The sequence below is a fragment of the Pseudochaenichthys georgianus genome, chromosome 8 (genome assembly GCF_902827115.2).
Source record: "Pseudochaenichthys georgianus chromosome 8, fPseGeo1.2, whole genome shotgun sequence".
Taxonomy (NCBI): domain Eukaryota; kingdom Metazoa; phylum Chordata; class Actinopteri; order Perciformes; family Channichthyidae; genus Pseudochaenichthys; species Pseudochaenichthys georgianus.
The window spans coordinates 31192580-31210602 of NC_047510.2; the positions used below are offsets into that span (position 1 = coordinate 31192580).

At 42.5% G+C, this 18023-nt stretch overlaps 1 protein-coding gene across 4 annotated transcripts in view; it reads left to right on the top strand.

Annotated features, from left to right (window-relative positions):
- tnrc18 (trinucleotide repeat containing 18) overlaps positions 1-17705 on the top strand; it is an 86745-nt gene extending 69040 nt beyond the window's left edge. For all 4 annotated transcript variants that reach the window (XM_034089366.2, XM_034089368.2, XM_034089369.2 and 1 more), the window contains exons 22-30: positions 170-287; positions 1529-1604; positions 1906-2014; positions 2207-2323; positions 3989-4141; positions 6329-8055; positions 10885-11121; positions 12483-12557; positions 14239-17705. In XM_034089366.2, coding sequence (XP_033945257.1) covers positions 170-287; positions 1529-1604; positions 1906-2014; positions 2207-2323; positions 3989-4141; positions 6329-8055; positions 10885-11121; positions 12483-12557; positions 14239-14445 — 2819 coding nt within the window. In that variant the 3' untranslated portion in view covers positions 14446-17705. The remainder of the gene's footprint in view (positions 1-169; positions 288-1528; positions 1605-1905; positions 2015-2206; positions 2324-3988; positions 4142-6328; positions 8056-10884; positions 11122-12482; positions 12558-14238) is intronic.
- Positions 17706-18023: the final 318 nt, after the last annotated feature.

Sequence of the window (18023 nt, forward strand, 5' to 3'; positions counted from 1 at the left end):
AGTGACCGACAGATTGATATGACTGCACATCGTCCCTTAGTCAGAACAGCCGTAGCAGATTTTGAGATAATTTTTTAAATAACCGACCGCTAAATGTCCAAATGGACCAATCAGAATCCAGTTTTCTTGTACAATATGCTTATATACCGCATGGTTCTGTTGTGTTCAGCTCCGGTGCAGTGTGTGTTGGATAAGGACGCGCTGGTGGACGGACTCAAAGTTTTGATCCCGATGGACGACCAGCTCCTGTACGCGGGACACGTGAACACTGTGCACTCCCCCGACATGTGAGTACACATCTCAACCTCAGAGGGTAAAACAAAAAGACACAGTAGAGCACAGGAATTGATGTGCAGCCTTTAATAGTGGACACACATCTGGTGGCACTATTAAAAGCAGCGAATCAATCAGTATGCTCCAATTTTGGTTCCAGCTGAAGTTTGGTGTCCTTGATTTTAGTAGTGCCTGATTTAGCTGCACGCGCGCTTGGAAAGCCACCAGAGAATACAAGTAAAGGAGAGAATATTTTAGGCTCTCTCTGCAGGTGCGAACCACAGTTAAAAAGCTTTGATGATTGATTGATTGATTGATTGATTGATTGATTGATTGATTGAATGCTAAAATAAAGCTGAAACGATTAGCTGACTACTAATCCATTTTTTAAATAAGAAATTATTCACTGAAGTAATTATTCACGTCAGAAAGAAAGCCTTCAGCCTCTCAAATATGGAGTTGTCCTGCCTTTCTCTGTTTTATGTCAATATGTTTTGCGCTGTCAAAACAAGACATTTTAAGCTAGGCCATTACCTAGCTTTTTTCCAGTCGTTGTGCTAAGCTAGGCTAACCAGCTGCGGGTTGCTTCATATTAACCATACAGTCGTATGTGTCATCTCATCTAACTCTGAGCATTAAAACATAGGCATGTTATCCCAAACAATGTCAAACTATTCCTGTACAACTGCATAAACATTTTATGACAAACATTAAAATCTAATGAGTGGCCTCATTAAAAAAAAAAAAAACACTAAACCCTGTTCAGACAGATTAGTATTCCAGGGGGGATTCAGGTATTAACAGCGCTGTGGTCTGAAAAGTATTTTTTGACAAAGTACTGCAGTGTTTGTTAGTTATAAACGACACATCCCCCACCCCCCACAAGGCAAGGAAAGGCAAGGAAAGTTTATTTATATAGCACTTTTCAACGCAAGGCAATTCAAAGTGCCTTACAAAAAATGAAAGACATTAAGCATTAAAAAAGAAAAGCTAATAAAATAAACATTAAAAGGAAAAATACATGGATAAAAGTTACAGTGCAGTTTAAGATGTGAATAGTTCAATTAAAAGCAGCGACAAAAAGAAAAGTCTTCAGCCTGGATTTAAAAGTAGTAAGAGAAAGCAGTCATAATCCAGATACCGGTTGAGTGCTCTCCCTGGAAAATACACATGTACACTGCAGAGACAAACGTGAACTTTCCCACTGATTCCCAGACGTTTTACCCGTCCATTTCCCCACATGTCCTCCCTGCAGATACAGCGTGGTGGTGGAGGGGGAGCGAGGGAACCGACCACACATCTACTGCCTCGAACAACTGCTGCAGGAGGCTGTGAGTCAACACAAATCACATCTCTGTTTCTGGTGAAAACTGAAACGTGAAACACTTGGAAAATAAAAGGATTGCATGCAGTGGGGAAAATAACTCAGATGTTTTACTTGAGTACTAAAAAAAACTATTTTTGCCACCAAATGAAAGTGAAGTAGAAATATATAAAGTAGCTTAAAATGGAAATACTCAAATGTACTTAATTACGGTCACTTATTATATGTCGACGTAGTAACTTTCCACCACTGGTTACAGGCATGTGTAAAGGCTTGACCTGTGCAATGTATATGATTTTTGTGTGCAGATCATCGATGTGAAGCCTCCGTCTGTCCGTTACCTTCCTGAGGGAACACGCATCGCCGCCTACTGGAGCCAGCAGTACCGCTGCCTGTACCCCGGCTCCGTGGTCAACGGTACAGAGCCAGCATCACACACACACACACACACACACACACACACACACACACACACACACACACACACACACACACATAGCATATTTGGTAGAGGTTCTTATTTCCATTCAGTGAACGTAATTAGAATCAGATAATTTGTTTATTGCATTGGGAATTTTTTGAGTCTTTTTTTATTTTCACCCTTAACAGGAAGTTCAGATATCGACGAGAAAGATGATCTCATCACGGTGGAGTTTGACGACGGAGACACAGGACGCATCCCGCTTTCACACATCAGACTGCTGCCGCCTGACTACAAGATCCACTGTGAGCACACACACACATGTGTCAGGATCACACACACACACACACACACACACACACACACACACACACACACACACACACACACACACACACACACACACACACACACACACACATATGTCAGGATCACACACACACACACACACACACACACACACACACACACACACACACACACACACACACACACACACACACACACACACTATCACGTCTATCTGTCTGCATGGTTGCTATTTGTGTGTTGATTGGCTTTAGGTGAAGTGTTTTCTCAGTACAGTGCCGCTATCTTAAAGCTATTCCGGTACACAGCTACTCTTTAAACTGCTGTGTGTATATACTATAAATACTATACCTAAACACTCTTCCTAAGTGTGTGTGTTGTCCACTTAAGCATGGTTCAGCCTTAATGGTTGTCCACTTCAACTACAGTGAGGAAATGATGTCCTCCTAAAGGAGAGAAACAACATGAAGCACATACAAATGATATGTATCTAGCACTCAAAACACCTTGTGATATTTCAATCGTATTTCTCCGTGGGTGCTACGGTTGACTTTGGCAGAAGCTGGTGTAAATATTTTCCTTTTTGCCAGCAAGGTGCTTCTAACATTTAACGAAGGAGTGCACAGAGAAGACACAATCTGATCATTCAGAGTTGAGAGGTTTGCAGGTAACAGACAAGAACACGTCTATATTCAGGTGCTGCTTTTCTTGTTAAGAAGCCTGAGTAGCTGCAGTCATGGGGAACGCTTGAGAAATGTTAAAGGGGCCCCATCATGCTTTTTGAGGTTTACCCTTTCCTGAAGTGTGTTTATATAGGTTATGTAAATAGTCTTCAAAGGCTAAAGTCCCAAACTTCCTTAAGCTTAGATTGGACTCCTTTGATTACTTTTAACAATAGTTACTCCACGATGTAACACTCATGCTTATATTGGCCAGCGCTCCAACCAAGCCCCCAGGAAGTGCGCCGGACTCTGAGGAAAATATTCGTTGTGGCCAAACGGCGGTACTACACTTCCGCATCAGTGGCTGGGCCCGGAAACACTTTTTCCCATTGACTAACATTGGGTTGGATTTTTTTTTTTAAACTAAATAAACTACCCAGTATGAACATTTGTATAGCCCTTATTAAAAACATTCGGTCCTCAAGTTGTAAAATGTGCTAATAACGTTATTCCCACGGGACCGCGCCGCCCGGCACGTTCATGCGACGACGTGTTCAGTACTGCACGAGTTTTACCTTTACCCATGGATGCACAATAAGAACGGATTATATGAATACTTTCGTGATGTTTCGCTCTCTCAAAAGTTGGGCCATGTTGTCTTCATGCGCCAATGAGCAACTTTCATAGGAATGAACGAGGCCCCGCCTCCCACGCTGTATCCAGTTCTTATTATACAACACATTGTACATGATAGGCTAAGGGGCGGGACATCTCTAAGCGGTTGACAAGTCACAACAGAGCCAGCTAACCAATCAGCAGACTGGGCTCTGGTTTCAGACAGAGGGGGTGCTGCAGCACAGGCAGTATGAGACAAATAAAGAGCGTTTTGAACATTAAAGCGTGGAGACATGTCCCAGTAGAGACACTACATACTGATATGAACATCAGCAGGAGAGGACTCTTTAATGTCAAAAGTTTAAATCTTCTGTTTTCCTCCAGGTGCCGAGCCGTCCCCTGCCCTGCTGGTGTCCAGCTGCTCCCGGAGGAGAGTCCGTAAATGCAGCAAAGAGAGCAAAGAAGCGGGAACAAAACCTGAAGATAGCGCTCCGAAGATCAAAGGGAAACCTGGTCGCAAACCCAAACCCAAACCAGGTGAGCAAACCGCTTCCTCCTCTCCTGCAGCTTCTCTTGCTTCATTTGGGCTTAACGCTTGACTTTTAGTATCATCATTATTCAATCACTAATTGTTATTACCAGCCCACGACCCGCTGCTCATCCTGCTAATAGATGATATCCTCTGAGTCTAATTTCACTCAACTCTAATGCATCAGTGAAATCACCTGAAGGGACAACGAGTCTCTCAGAAGTGATTGAGATCTGTTAGAATAATCAAAAAGTGAAAAGGTAATGTTTCCTAAGAGAGGTAGAAATAAAAGAGGGTTGCTTAGTAACACTGTACTGCCATCACGTTCGACTTTATTCCACAGAAGGTAACGCAAAGTGCTTCACAAACAAACAATAAAGATAATACCATGGTCCCCTTCCCTGGGAATAAATACCAAGTAACACATGACTTTGGGATTGCTAAAAACTCTCTTAAAAATCTGAATAAAATGTATAAATTAAATAAGAATTAAAAATGATTAATTACAAAGAAAATAATAATACAATAAAAATAAGAGTTAGTTGAGATGTGTTGCCTTCTTCTCTCCTTTGAGGAATTCAATAGCCGCTTTCACACCAAGCACTTTGCCGTACTTAGTTCCCAGCACTTAGTTCCCCCATGGAACTAAGAGCCGATCGCGTTCACACCGCAATAAGTTCCCAGAGGGAAGATTACGCAAATGAGCCGCTGACGTCACTTCTTCTTCTTCTGCTTTGGGTTTACTGGCAGGCCGCAAACAACTTCACGGCGTATACCGCCACCCGAAGTCCCCGGCCGGAAGTCCCCGGAGTTGGGGACTGGCTTCAGTACAAGCTGCTGGGAGTCCCAGCAGCTTGTACTGAAGCCGGTCCCTAACGCCTTCCAAGTAAATCGCCAGAACGCCGACACCTCCACATCTCCACCGCTCCCATGTTTTCTTTTGTGTTGCCATAAGTTATTCTCTCTCCGTTAGTGCGCGGGGCTAATGCTAATGCTAATGCCAGCAAATACGGCTTCAAAAAACGTTTCCGAGTTTTACGGGGCGTGGTTTGCAAATCGCCCAGCCAATCAGAAATTGGAACCCTTTTCTCCCCAGGAAAGTACCACCTCTCTAGCAGGGACTGAAAAGGGGGTAAAAGTTCCCATGAACTAAGTTCTCTTTTTGGTGTGAACGCAAAATCCCAGGAACTATCGGAACTAAAAGGGAAAAGTACGGGTAAAAGTACTCGGGTGTGAAAGCGCCTCATGGGACCAGTAAAGGACATCTCTGGCCAAATGTGTCAACACCTCGTATTAAAGAGAGATGTATTTCACATAGAGGACAATGTGTGCCCTACTTCTCTCAATACTGATAGTAACATGCAGATTGTTGATGTCCTTATACAAACTATTTATCATAAAGACCATTTTAAAGAAGTCAAATCAAATATGCTTTTCCGTCGCCTTTTGATTCATGTTTTGAAAACATCAGACCCAAACAGAAATAGCTCCACACTCAGAAAGATCTTTCATCAAACATCTCAAACTTGACTGTGACTGTCATCTCTGTTGTCACTTTAATAAAGACCTCCGTTGTGGTCCAGAGTCTGTTCGTCTAACAAATGACGTGTTGTGTCTCATTTGCTGACGCTCGTCTGGTTTCTGCTGACGAAGCAGTTCTTCAATGCAATGCTTTCATTCGTCTACTTTTCTCCGCACATCACCACAGAAGTCCCAGAGCCACCCCTTGCTTCAATTTATACAATTCATACTTCACCAAGGGTCAAAAATGAAGAGGGATGATCTTTTAAATATACATTCATACACACATATATACCCACTTGTACCAATGTTCACTTATACACATACACACGTACCTGTATACTTATACATACATAGGCATAACGTACATGTGCAGACATACAGTAAGCAGAACTGAAAATGATTGCATGGAAAACGTGCTCATTGTTTTGGCCGTATTAAAGTTGTATTTATTTAGATTTCTCCATATTCAGTCCATGTTCTCCATCTATTATCAGCTATGTGTTTTTGTTCTACCTTTCGTTCCACTAGCTAAGCAGTTCTTCAGAAGTTTTCAGAATAATTTCCTGTTTCATAATTTCTACTTTTCTACAACCACAAAAATCCCGTCGCCACAGAAAGAAAACATCATGGTTTCCAGTAAAGTCTAACCTTTGTATTGTTTTTCCTCTCAGAGACCTCCGTGAACCCAGACGTGCGGGAGAAAGCTGATCCTCCGCCTTCCTCCAGCGCGCCCGCAGAGAGACCCCCGCCTCCACCCAAGCCTCCCCAGGACAGACCCTCCTCTGTGCAGAAGAACTCTCCGGAGAAACCTCGTCCCGCATCCCGCCCCACGATAGGACTCCATCAGAAACCGGGCCGCAAAATCTCCACTACGTCCCCACTAAGTAGCCCTATTCTTCCACAACCCATTTCCAGGAAAGCCCCCCCCCCTTCTGCGGTTAAACAATCCCGCTCTCTGCCTCCGTCCCTCTACCCCTCCACCTACGGAAAGGTCCTGACGGTGGATCTGTACAGCGAACCCAACCTCAGCTCGTACACAAACCAGCGCAGAGATCGAGAAAACGGCGTCAGTCCCACCTCAAACCGACCCTTAATTAGACCCAATATTACATCACCCAAGTCTTCATCCAGGCCCTCTTCGGTTTCCTCGCCCAAAAGCAAACCCTCCTCGGAGCATCACAGATCGGGCCACAGCTCCGGACTCATACCCGGCTCTGGACTCATACCCGGCTCCATCTCCAGAATGTCATCAAGCAAACCTCTGACTTCCAGACCTTCTTTATCGTCATCCTCCGCCCCCAGACCCAAACTGAAGATGGCGTCCGACCATCTTTCCTCCAGGCCCGGCGCCGTCTCGCGGCCCAAATCCAGCTCCGGACAAGGGGACTCTCTGAAGAGGCGCAAGTCTTTACCGGCAGAGCCTCTCGTGAAGCTGGACCACGAAGGCGTCACCTCTCCAAAAACCAAGAAGACTAAAGCTCTGATGCTGCTGGAGGGTCGGAACGTCAGAGCAGATCACACGCCCATCGCCTCGACCAATCAGAAGCTGATGAAGGTGAAACCGAGAGTTGATAGAGAGTGTGTTCTTCCAGAGAAAGACGCTCACTGGAAAGCGCCGATTCTAACAAAGGAGAAGTCGGAGAACCGTGGAAGAGGACAGGAGACGAGGGAAGACAAAGGTAAAAAGGAGGTAGAGAGGAAGGTGAAGAAGGAGGAATCTCACAGCAGCAGCAGCTCAGAGTCGGAGGAGGAACGTGACAAGGTGAAGAAGAAGAAAAAGAAGAAGAAGAAATGCACCTCTAGTTGCTCGTCCTCCTCTTCGTCTTGTTCCGGTTCCTCCTCGTCTTCTTCATCAGGGTCCTCGTCCTCGTCCTCTTCGTCCACCGATGACTCCTCCTGCAGCTCGGATGAAGAGAGGACCTCCACCCCTCCTTCAGTGGCAATCACACCTCCTCCAGTACAGGAGAAAGCGAAAGAACCGGAAGAGGAGGAAGTGAAGAAGGAGGAAGTGAAGAAGGAGGAAGTGAAGAAGGTGGAAGTGAAGAAGGAGGAGGTGAAGAAGAAGGAGGTGGTGAAAGAGGAGGAGGAAGAAGAAGAAGAGATGTCGCCTCCTTCAGAATCTCCCTCCCCTTCGTCCTCTCCGACGCCTCCTGCTCCCGTCAAACCTGTGAAACCAGCGACCGGGAAAGGCTCCGGGCAGAGGGGGCGTCCTCCCAAGCCGAAGCCCAGCGGAGGGGAGGGGAAGGTGGGCAGGCCGAAGAGGAGGGAGGGGGTCCACATGCCCACCACCAAGGAGCTGGCCAAACGTCAGCGGCTCCCCAGCGTGGAGAACAGACCCAAAATATCTGCGTTCCTTCCAGCCCGACAACTCTGGAAGTGGTTCGGGAAACCCACTCAGGTGAGGAAGTATTTGACTCCCATCGTGTGATTTGATGTTGTATTTATTGCCTGTAAAGCACTTTAACTGAGGTGGTTTTAAATGTGCTATATAAATAAATAAAGATTGAGATTGAGGAATAGTAGATAGAACATTCCAGATGTGGAACAAGTCCGACAGTGGCACAGTCAGTAGGGGCTCGGACTGTGAGCCGGAGGGTCGCCGGTTCAAGTCCCCGAACAGACCTGAATATGGAGTGTGGACTGCTACTTGGAGAGGTCCCAGTTCACATCCTGGGCCCTGCGGTGGTGTCCTTGAGCAAGGCACCGGATGTAGAAGTATTAAGTAGCATAAAAGAAAAAAACGTAGTTAGTTTAATGTACTTAAAGGGGACCTATTATGCAAAACCCACTTGTTCTTGTCTCTTCTACATCAACATGTAAAGAGATAAACACATTTAAATATTGTATTTTTTCAAATATGCCAATTTAAAATACTGAGTGTATTAGAAATGCAGCATTTGAAAATGTGCTTTTATAACTTGAATATTTTAAGAGCTTATATGAAATGAACCTGTTTAGTGAGACAAATATAAAAAGACCTGCATCTATCTTTACATACATCTCTTATCAGATGTTGTATTCATTAGACTCCGTGTTGTTCACATAATAAACGAAACAGATAACGGTATAGCTACTAGTTTAGTCCCCAAAATATCTAATAATAATTAATTACCGTATACAGTACATGTTCGCTCAGAGAGACTGACATGGACGTTTTTCTTTTTGTAATTTAATTAAATGTATTTATTTTAATTACATTTTTAATGCAGGCAGCATTCAAAATAAAACATGGCTGCCGCTTCAGGTCCCTCCATCTTTTTCTTCTCCGTTTCTTGCATTTCGAAGATCACGTTTGCTGTTCTCCCAGTTGTTTCTCCTCCTGATCCATCTCTGGTGGTTTTCGGCCAGGTGTTTGAAGAATATTTCTTCCTGCCCCTTCAATCTGGCCTCCAGCTGTTGGACTCCAGCCTCCCTGCTCTGTTTCAGAGCCACTTCTCTGAGGACCTGCTTCTGCAGAGAGCTGCAGGCGAGCTGCCAGGCAGCAACGCTCTGACGGAGCTCAGCGTTGGTGTGCTCCGCCTCCAGGCGCAGGAACTTCTCCTTGTCCAGGCTGTCGGACTTCTCCTTGTTGATCTGCTCTGAGATCTCTTTCTCTGCCTCGAACCTTGTGATCATCTCGTCCAGCTGCTGCCTGTGTTGGCTCTCCGCCTCCATCTTCTCCTTCTCAGCGCTGCATCTATCCTCCAAGGTTGTAATGAACTGAACGAGGTCTTCCCCTTTCCTCATCAGCATTCTTGCCATCTCTGTTTCCGCCTGCAGGAGACCACCATGTTTCTGGCTGTCTGCTGCTGGCTTCGTTGGCACAGACTTTCCCTCAGATATGAGATGTCTTCCTCACGCTCCATGATGGTGTCAAACTGCTTGATATGCTCTTCGCAAAATCCTGTGTCCCTGTAGTCCAGGAGTTCCTCGAGATGTTTGATTTTTTCTTTCTCTGCTCGCACCCTGTGGCAAAAGTTATTCCTCTCTCTGTGATACTCGGCGTATAACTCAGTCAGGCCAGATATCTGCCCGTTGCTGCAGTGGATCTGCTTGCAGGCGAGTTCCACGCGATCCACAGGTTTCCCCCTGTTGGGCTGGAGGCCTCGCCTGTCCATGGCACAGTGTGTAGACTTGTGCGTGTAGAAGAGTGGAGTTGCCTGTCGAAGCTGTGTGTTGTCTTTGTTAGACTGACTGGCTTCTGACTGAATGCGTGTCTATGGCTGACTGCTGGCTGTCGAGTGATTGAAGTCCTCAGAGGGCCTTCCTGTTTACGTTCAGTGCTCGGTTGTCATGAGAACCAAAGTTCTAGAACTCCAGGTCAAACTCAAACGTTCCATTGGTCCTGGTGCCATGTGTGTCCATGGCAACAACCATCCAATCAGAGAGCTTGATGGCAAAACAGATTTTTATAATTAATATTCAATCTATTTGTCCGACTTTATCACTTTATAAGCAACATAAATGCATTTGTTTCAAATACTTCACATGTACACGGTGCAAATATGTTATTTTCATTACTCATTCCTTAATTCATTAATACCTGACTGCTATGGCTGAGAGGATTTTCTGTTTCAAACAATGATGTTATTTTATAAAAATAAGGTTCTTTGTCAGTTTAGAGAGTTTGGAGAGAGGAGTATCACCGTTGTCAAAGTTTGTTGTCTGGGAGTACAAAAGTTATATAATTAGCGTCTAAAAGATTTAAAATGTCATGACTGAATATTTCCACTATGTGGAAGCAACATGAGATTTCTTGCTGTTTGAGACTTGGTTAGGCATGAAGACAGCAAATCAAGTGTATAGCGTATATAAATAACATCAGGGTCCTTTTCTTATTATGAGTCCTATTGCTCATTCCTCAATTCTGAAGCCCTTTAAAAAACGGTACTTAGACACAAAAAATGCGAAAGTAGGGTCCAGGTGAAAAACAAAACAAAGTTACATTTAATAAATGAACTAAAAATGTTAAGCTTATCCAGACAAAGTTTGAGAGCAAGTATCTTCCTGTTGGTTGTGATGTTGAAAAAACCGATGTCAAACAAACAAAAACAGACAAAACAATCCATGGGGTAGAAGCAAGTATGTCATGCAATACACTGTCAAGATACCATATGTCATAGAAACAATAAAAAAACAGCTGTGAGCGTTTCAACCCTGCCAGTAAAAGGCGCTATGTAGACACAGGCCCCTAATGTACCAAATCCCCCCCTCGTTTTCTCTCTCTGACCTGTCTCTCCCCCCACAGAGACGGGGTATGAAAGGCAAGGCGAAGAAGCTCTTCTATAAGGCCATCGTGCGCGGCCAGGAGATGATCCGCGTCGGAGACTGCGCCGTCTTCCTGTCTGCCGGACGACCCAACTTACCGTTCATCGGACGCATCCAGAGCATGTGGGAGTCGTGGGGCAGCAACATGGTGGTCCGGGTCAACTGGTTCTACCACCCTGAGGAGACAAACCCCGGCAAGAAACTCATCGACAAGAAGGTAGGTGCTGGGAAAATACTGAATGTACTCGTCCAATATCAGAGTCACACATGATAACAAAGGCCCTCCGCAACTGTGTACGTGAGGATGTATGATTACATAGAAGAAGCTCATGAGACACCGTGTTGAACATACGATAGCTAACGATTAAACAAGATGACAGCCCCTAGATAGACATATGACTGTCATGTTTATTGCTTACGCAGGTCTTAGCTAATCTGAACTAAGCATTGTATACTGCTTTGAACCGGTATTCCTCCATCTTGTGACTGTGTGACTCCCTCTCTTGTATATCAGCATGTGAAGGACACGGTTCAGGAACTAGTTGTACCAAATGCTCTGTATGTGATGACTACTTCCATTCTTGGGAGGATAATAAATACATGGATCCTGATTATTGAAGCTCAAGCCGGTGACGAGTGATATTTTTCTAACAGTAGGCGTCAAAAAAGTCCACGAAATGATCCGGCCACTACCTGTACATCCTCTCTCTGGATGTCCTGATGCCACAGATCTTTCCTTCATTGTCCTTTTCTCTTAAAGTATAGAAAACCTGAACTTCGGATCATTTCGTTGTTTTACGTGCAAATCGCGACACAGCAGCTTTTAGGCAGGATTAAACTGGGGTAGTGACGTAGTGCTGCTTTAATATAAAGACTTTGAGGTGGGATCCTGTTTATTCCTATAAAAGTTGCTCTGTGGTGCATGAAGCCAAAATAACCTGTTACTCGAGGGCAGAAATACCCACATTTGTCAGAGATGTTGGACGATTGGTCCCATAGCTTTTTCCTAAAGCCCCGCCCCCAATCAGCTCCACCACTCTGTCTAGCCAGGTGAGAGGAATGGAGGTTTCGGCTTTTTTTCAACTTTTCGTCCCTTATGAGTTAAATAAGGGCTTTTCAATCATTTGTGTTAAATATATACGCTGATTTAACAATGTCCCTTTCCTAATGTAAGTCAATGGGAAAAGGTATTTTTGGCCTGACACGTGTCAAGCTGTAGTAACACCACTATATGTTCAACGATTAAACATCGTTGATTAAAATGTGATGGCGCACTTCCTGGGGGTAAGACAATTCTTATTGGTTATTCAGTCAAATATATTTGTGTTTGTTAATTGTTTTCATCTTGTGGAGGTTTCAAACCTTCTTAATGTGAGGGAATGTAATTAATGAAAGGGATTTATTTTAATCCAATCTCATAACTAATAGTCTTCCTCCTCTCTTATTTCCTCAAAGCATCTATCATTGTGCTGTGTCATTAAAAAACCATTAGACTTTTTTAGGATTGTGTGCACGATTCTTTCATAGCTGTAAAAGACTGAACACACACTTAAAAGATTAACACTCTGTCCTCTGCAGAACTGGGATCAGATGTGCGGTCTGTCGTTACCTTCAGCTCTGCACTCCTCCATCAAGAGGAAAGACTTCATGGAGGTGAGAGAGAAAGCGTTTTATATACCTCTGATCTTCTAGCTTTAAAGCCCCGATAGATTTTATTATAACCATAAAGCTGAGAGAAGCTATACTTAGAAAATATGGAGGCCCAAAACGGACTTAAAGGTCACCTATCATGCTATTTTTAGGCAATAGCATGGGTCTTAGATATATAAAAATATATAAAAAACATGTCTATGAAGTGTTTTGCTCAAAATACCAAACAGATCACCCATTCTAGCCATGCCTCATATCCCTCTATTTCACTTCCTGTTTCAAAAGTGCTGATTTGGGGAATAAAGCTTTAAAAAATTGATAAAAAATAAAAAAGGAGGGGTCTGAGCTCATGCGGGACCTGGCAGCTACTGTCTAAACTAAATGCTGCCGTGATGAAACGCCATATCATGGATTATCAAGGATTATCTCTGAAACAGTCTGGAGCTCAAAGGCTTTCTCTCTTGCCGGTTATACCACAAGGTGAGTTCCTTTCTACTTCCTGCTTCTTCACACACATGCTCTCCAGTACAGGTTAGCTCTGAGTGTTAGCGATGCTAATGTAAACACCGACCATATTACGTCCAAAACAGTCGGGCATTGTTTCTGATAGCAACTTTCTGATTGGGCCGTGGGTCCACATTTCAGATGTTACGTCATATCGGACGCAAATCTGGATCAGCTCCGTTGTTCCCCCGTTTTTAGAGATTTGGGTACGGAGGAAAAGAGAGAGGGTTTTATTTTCTGACGCTGCGTGAGTTCCCTGACACACCGGGGACACATGTTTATGTATTAAAGACATCAAAAAGTGCATTTTGCATGATAGGTCCCCTTTAAGGTAGTTAAATGTTGTGAATATATACCTGAATACATCAGATAGTAGCTTAATAGACAACGGGTATGTTAACAGAAAGCTTTATTTATTCACTGTTTTATACTTTAATAGATTAAGAAAAATAACTTTTTTTTGGGCCAACTATCAAAACGTTTTAATTATCATGTTATACATATTATAAGGTGCTTTACAAATAAAATGTATTATTATTATATAAATAATTTCACAATATTCATAGTTCAACAAAATTGTTTTTTTTTTATTGTTTTAATTTACAATAGCAAATACATTTCTGAATAAGAATATTTATATGTCCCGGGGAAAGCTCAATTTTAAACTGAAATAAATAAAAGAGGAAATATTTATAAAAACATAAGAAAGTGAAATAAAGGTTTTGAAATCAAAAGAAATAAAGATATTTAATAAACATAAAAAGTAAAATCTCCAATAAAAGATCAAATAAAAGTCGTTATTTAAACATAAGAAGTTAAAGTCACATTAGTAACAAATCTATTACTATTTGCATATATTTAATACAATTCCTTTTCCTAATACATTACTCTTACCATGATCTGATTGGAGTTAAATTAACAACACAAACGTGTTTGGGACTCCAAAGACACTAGACATTGCAGTGAATTATCTAGTTGTGGAGAAAAGTAGCATGTCTTTGATCCACACTATATGAAATGTATATTATTGTACCATTTCAATTCTATTTTATTTGTTTTTAGTAGTATTTACTTGCACTATTTAATCTGTTTTATTGTGTTGCTCTGTTGGAGGAGCCTGTGACCTATCGACATAACTACACTGTTGCTATTTCTAATAAAATCCTGTGTTACTCCACAGCGCGCCCTCTACCAGTCGTCCCACAGCGACGAGAACGACGTGCAGACGGTGAGCCACAAGTGCCTGGTGGTGAGCGTGGAGGAGTACGAGCAGATGACCCTCACCCGGAAGTACGCCGACAGCGAGGACCTCTACTACCTGGCCGGCACCTACGAACCCACCACCGGCATGATCTTCAACACCGACGGAGTCCCAGTCATCTGCTAAACACAAAATCATGAGTCCAACACTGGTCTGAATCATGATGGATCTTTTAATCACAACACGACAGACTGTTAGACACACCTCCTACTACAGAAAAGGAGACACTATAGACAGTATTACAAGGACATCACAACACACACTCTCTATTTACATTTACTGGTGCTGTGTTGGTGGGAAATCTTGAACACACACACCAGCCTCTTTACTGTAAATATACTCCCCGTAAACACACGTGTAAATAATACACACACACACACACACGTTATATAGAGGACAAATACGTGTTTTATTTTCATGTAACAGATTTATGTCAGAGTACTTTTTTCTAAACAGTGGAGAAGCTTTAATGAACTGTGAATGATGAAGAGAGACGGTTGTTATGATGTTGCCGTGGTGTTAGTCACGTTACAGTCATGTTAATGTACAGAACAGCAGGAGCGACAGACAGAGAAACAGACGCACAGGAAGAGACAGAGGTACCCGTTGCTGTCCTACAGAGATCACTTAAACAGAAAATAATAACTAACCGATTCAACTCCCCGTGACAATCCTAACTAAACGCAGGCAGACTGTTTGTCCCTCAGGATTAAAAAGAGAGGAAGGAATATGTTTAAAAGCACTTCCCATTTTCATCCTTGAGTTCCTTGTCTTCAAAGGGATGAATCCACCGAGAACACGATCAAACCAGCTGCTGTTCGAATGTCCTGGATTTTATTGAGTGCTCATTTTTGCTTTTAAAACAATACTTTGACAAAAAGAGCTACAAGATTCAGGCTGCGGTCGAAAAGTAAAAAGAAATATCAGGACAAAAATGGTTTCCCTACCACCTTCACGATTTCAATCGTAACAACGCTGTAAAACCAGAGCCGTGACAGGCAGTCGCTGCATTTCCGCACCAACGCAGAACAAATTAGGGTTTCTGGAACTGATCTGGCAGAGACCGTTTCTAACAGCTCTTATGAAGACTGCCACGTAGGTACTTCTGGGTAATTTCCCCCCCCAAAAACGACCGCAGTTTCCAAAGCTGGAATTCTGAAGAAACGTAGGAAAAATGGGCAACGATGCAAAGTAAACACGTGATCATAAAGTGACCGAACGAGCTGAGAGTGTCGGGTGGATTTATCCTTTTTTTTTTTTACTTTCTTTTTTTAAAAGCTGTTCTTCAAGGTTGTAAGCATTTCAGTCCGAGCCGCATCAAGGTCATATCTCTGATGAAGCTGCCAGCAGTGATACCATCATGAACATAATTCAATTTTTACAGTTCCACACTTTGGCATCATGTCGACTTGGCTGCAGTGTTTCCAACCTCTAAATGTCCTGTCTTTGCAATATCTTTTTACTTTCTGCTTGTAGGCGTCTGTCTTCACCCCGTTCGATCACATTTCGACCCTCTGAGCAATCACGTTTGAAATGCACTTTTTAATGACTGGGAGTCTTGTATGTCTTCCTAAATTATTTACCTAACCCCCCGATCGTACATAAAGATAAACAAACATTTTCTCCCCTCTTTTAGCTGCTTATGAATATTTTTCTATGTGCCTAGTTTAACCGTTTTTTAGGGTGAGACTGTTGAATGTCGTGCTCAGGGTTGTGAGCATTTGGGCGGCCTTTTTCTCTCCCAGGCCTTATGATGATTCGCCAAATCTCTTTAGGTCCCGCCCCCAACATCAAAGCAAGACTGCTGATTGGTCAGATTGGCGGGTTCCCCCAAAATGCCTTTCTTCTTTGCGATTTAAAGTCCAAACAACCCTCCGTTTACTGAGCTGTTAACCCACTTTGTTACACTATTGTGTATAGAGTTTGTATCAGATCTAAATACAGTATATTGTATACTGTATGCGTAGTATATATCTGTGATTATCATGTTGATTTTCCTCGTGCCACGTTGCCCTCTCTCTGCTTTGCCGCAGAGATTGAAGATTGTCTTGTTGATATTCAATAGTTTTAATATGTTCTACTCTTTTGAGATCTCTTGATTGTTTTATCATAGTCTATATCATGTTTTACTCTGTGAAGGCTTGCGTGACGTCCCAAGATGTTAATGTTGTTAATGTGATTTATATCCCAGATTAAAAAGAAAAAAGACGTCTGCCAGTATAGAAGCGTTTCAGTAAAGGAAAAGTTAATATTGTTAGTATTGAAAGTGATTTACCAAGGTACAGAGTGTAGAGTTTTCTGAGATCCCTCGATGGATTGATGGCAGACAAAAAATCCTATCTGCTAAATCCCCCGTCTTCTCCTTCAGGCTGACACACACACACATTTCTTCAGACGAAAACATCTTGAGTGACAGTCGGACAAAATGGATCTGCTCTGGTTTATCTGAGCGGTACTGGGTACACAGGTCGCGCCGGTGTTTGCAGAGTGAACAAGTTATGAATGTTTGTTTACCCCTCGAGCTGCTAAAGCACTTTTTTTCCCCGTGTGTGTTTAATAAGATACACAATCTCACACACCTTAAAAGTGTGTGTTATTGCCTTCCAATCTCTATTTGCGCCCCTATCTCCATCCAAAGCCCAGCCTTAGGCCTTCAAACAGGGTCCAACACACACATGAACGCTTATTGCCCACTTATCGCCTTCATTTTCATTTGTTTTCAGAGACTATCTTTGTAAAAAATTTCTTTTATCACATTTTTCTTTAAAAATGTTTGTTTTGCTGTGATTTATTTTTGTAATTCTTGTAGATATATATATATTTCTTTTTGCATGTTTTTGTCATTAGTTTCCCCCTTTTGCTTCCCCTCTTTGAACAATCGTCCACACCTCGCAAGCAATACTGCTAAAAGGCAGAGAGCTAGCTGCTAGAGAGAGAGAGAGAGAGAGAGAGAAAGAGAAAGAAAGAAAGAGAGAGAGAGACTATAAGAGAGAATGGGAGACAGAGAGAGAGAGGTGGACTGGAGGCTGGTTCTTCGTCTGCTGTTCCTTCAGTATCGTTATCGTCCTGTTACAGACTACAAAAAAGATTATTTTGAAAATAAATATTAAAAAAATCCTCTACGTTTTGTAAATGATCCTTCACTGTCGAGTGGAGTAAAAAGCTATCAGAATATACTTTGTACACATGTCTAATCTTGTAAAAATGCAAAAAATGAATACATTTTAGAGATGAATCTGAATCATGATATATTCTGTCACCCTATACTGTATGTGTAAGGTTTTTTTTTTTTTTTTACAGACAGCAACCACGTTTATCAGTGTTTCTTTGAAATTGTTTTAGTAACTCAATATTTTATAGTTAATCAATAAACAGATGGAACTGTACCTTTGGTGTGTGAGTCTCTCTTGATGCTAACATGATACTGCACTTTATCCTGTCGTCCCACTTTTTTTGGCAGGTTTTGTTCTCTTAAGTCATTCATTAGCAGTCGAGCAGCAGTTACTTCAAGATTTAATATTTTGGGGAAAGCGCTTATTTACTTTCTTGCCAATAGTCAGATGAGAGGATTGACACCAGTCATATTAGGCTAATGTCAGATGTGTTAGCTTCGCATAACTACTGGAATTGAGCATTTTACTTTGTGAGCTTTGTGTTAACTTTGCTAACAGTCCTCCTAGATGTTGCCACTCTTTATGCTAAGC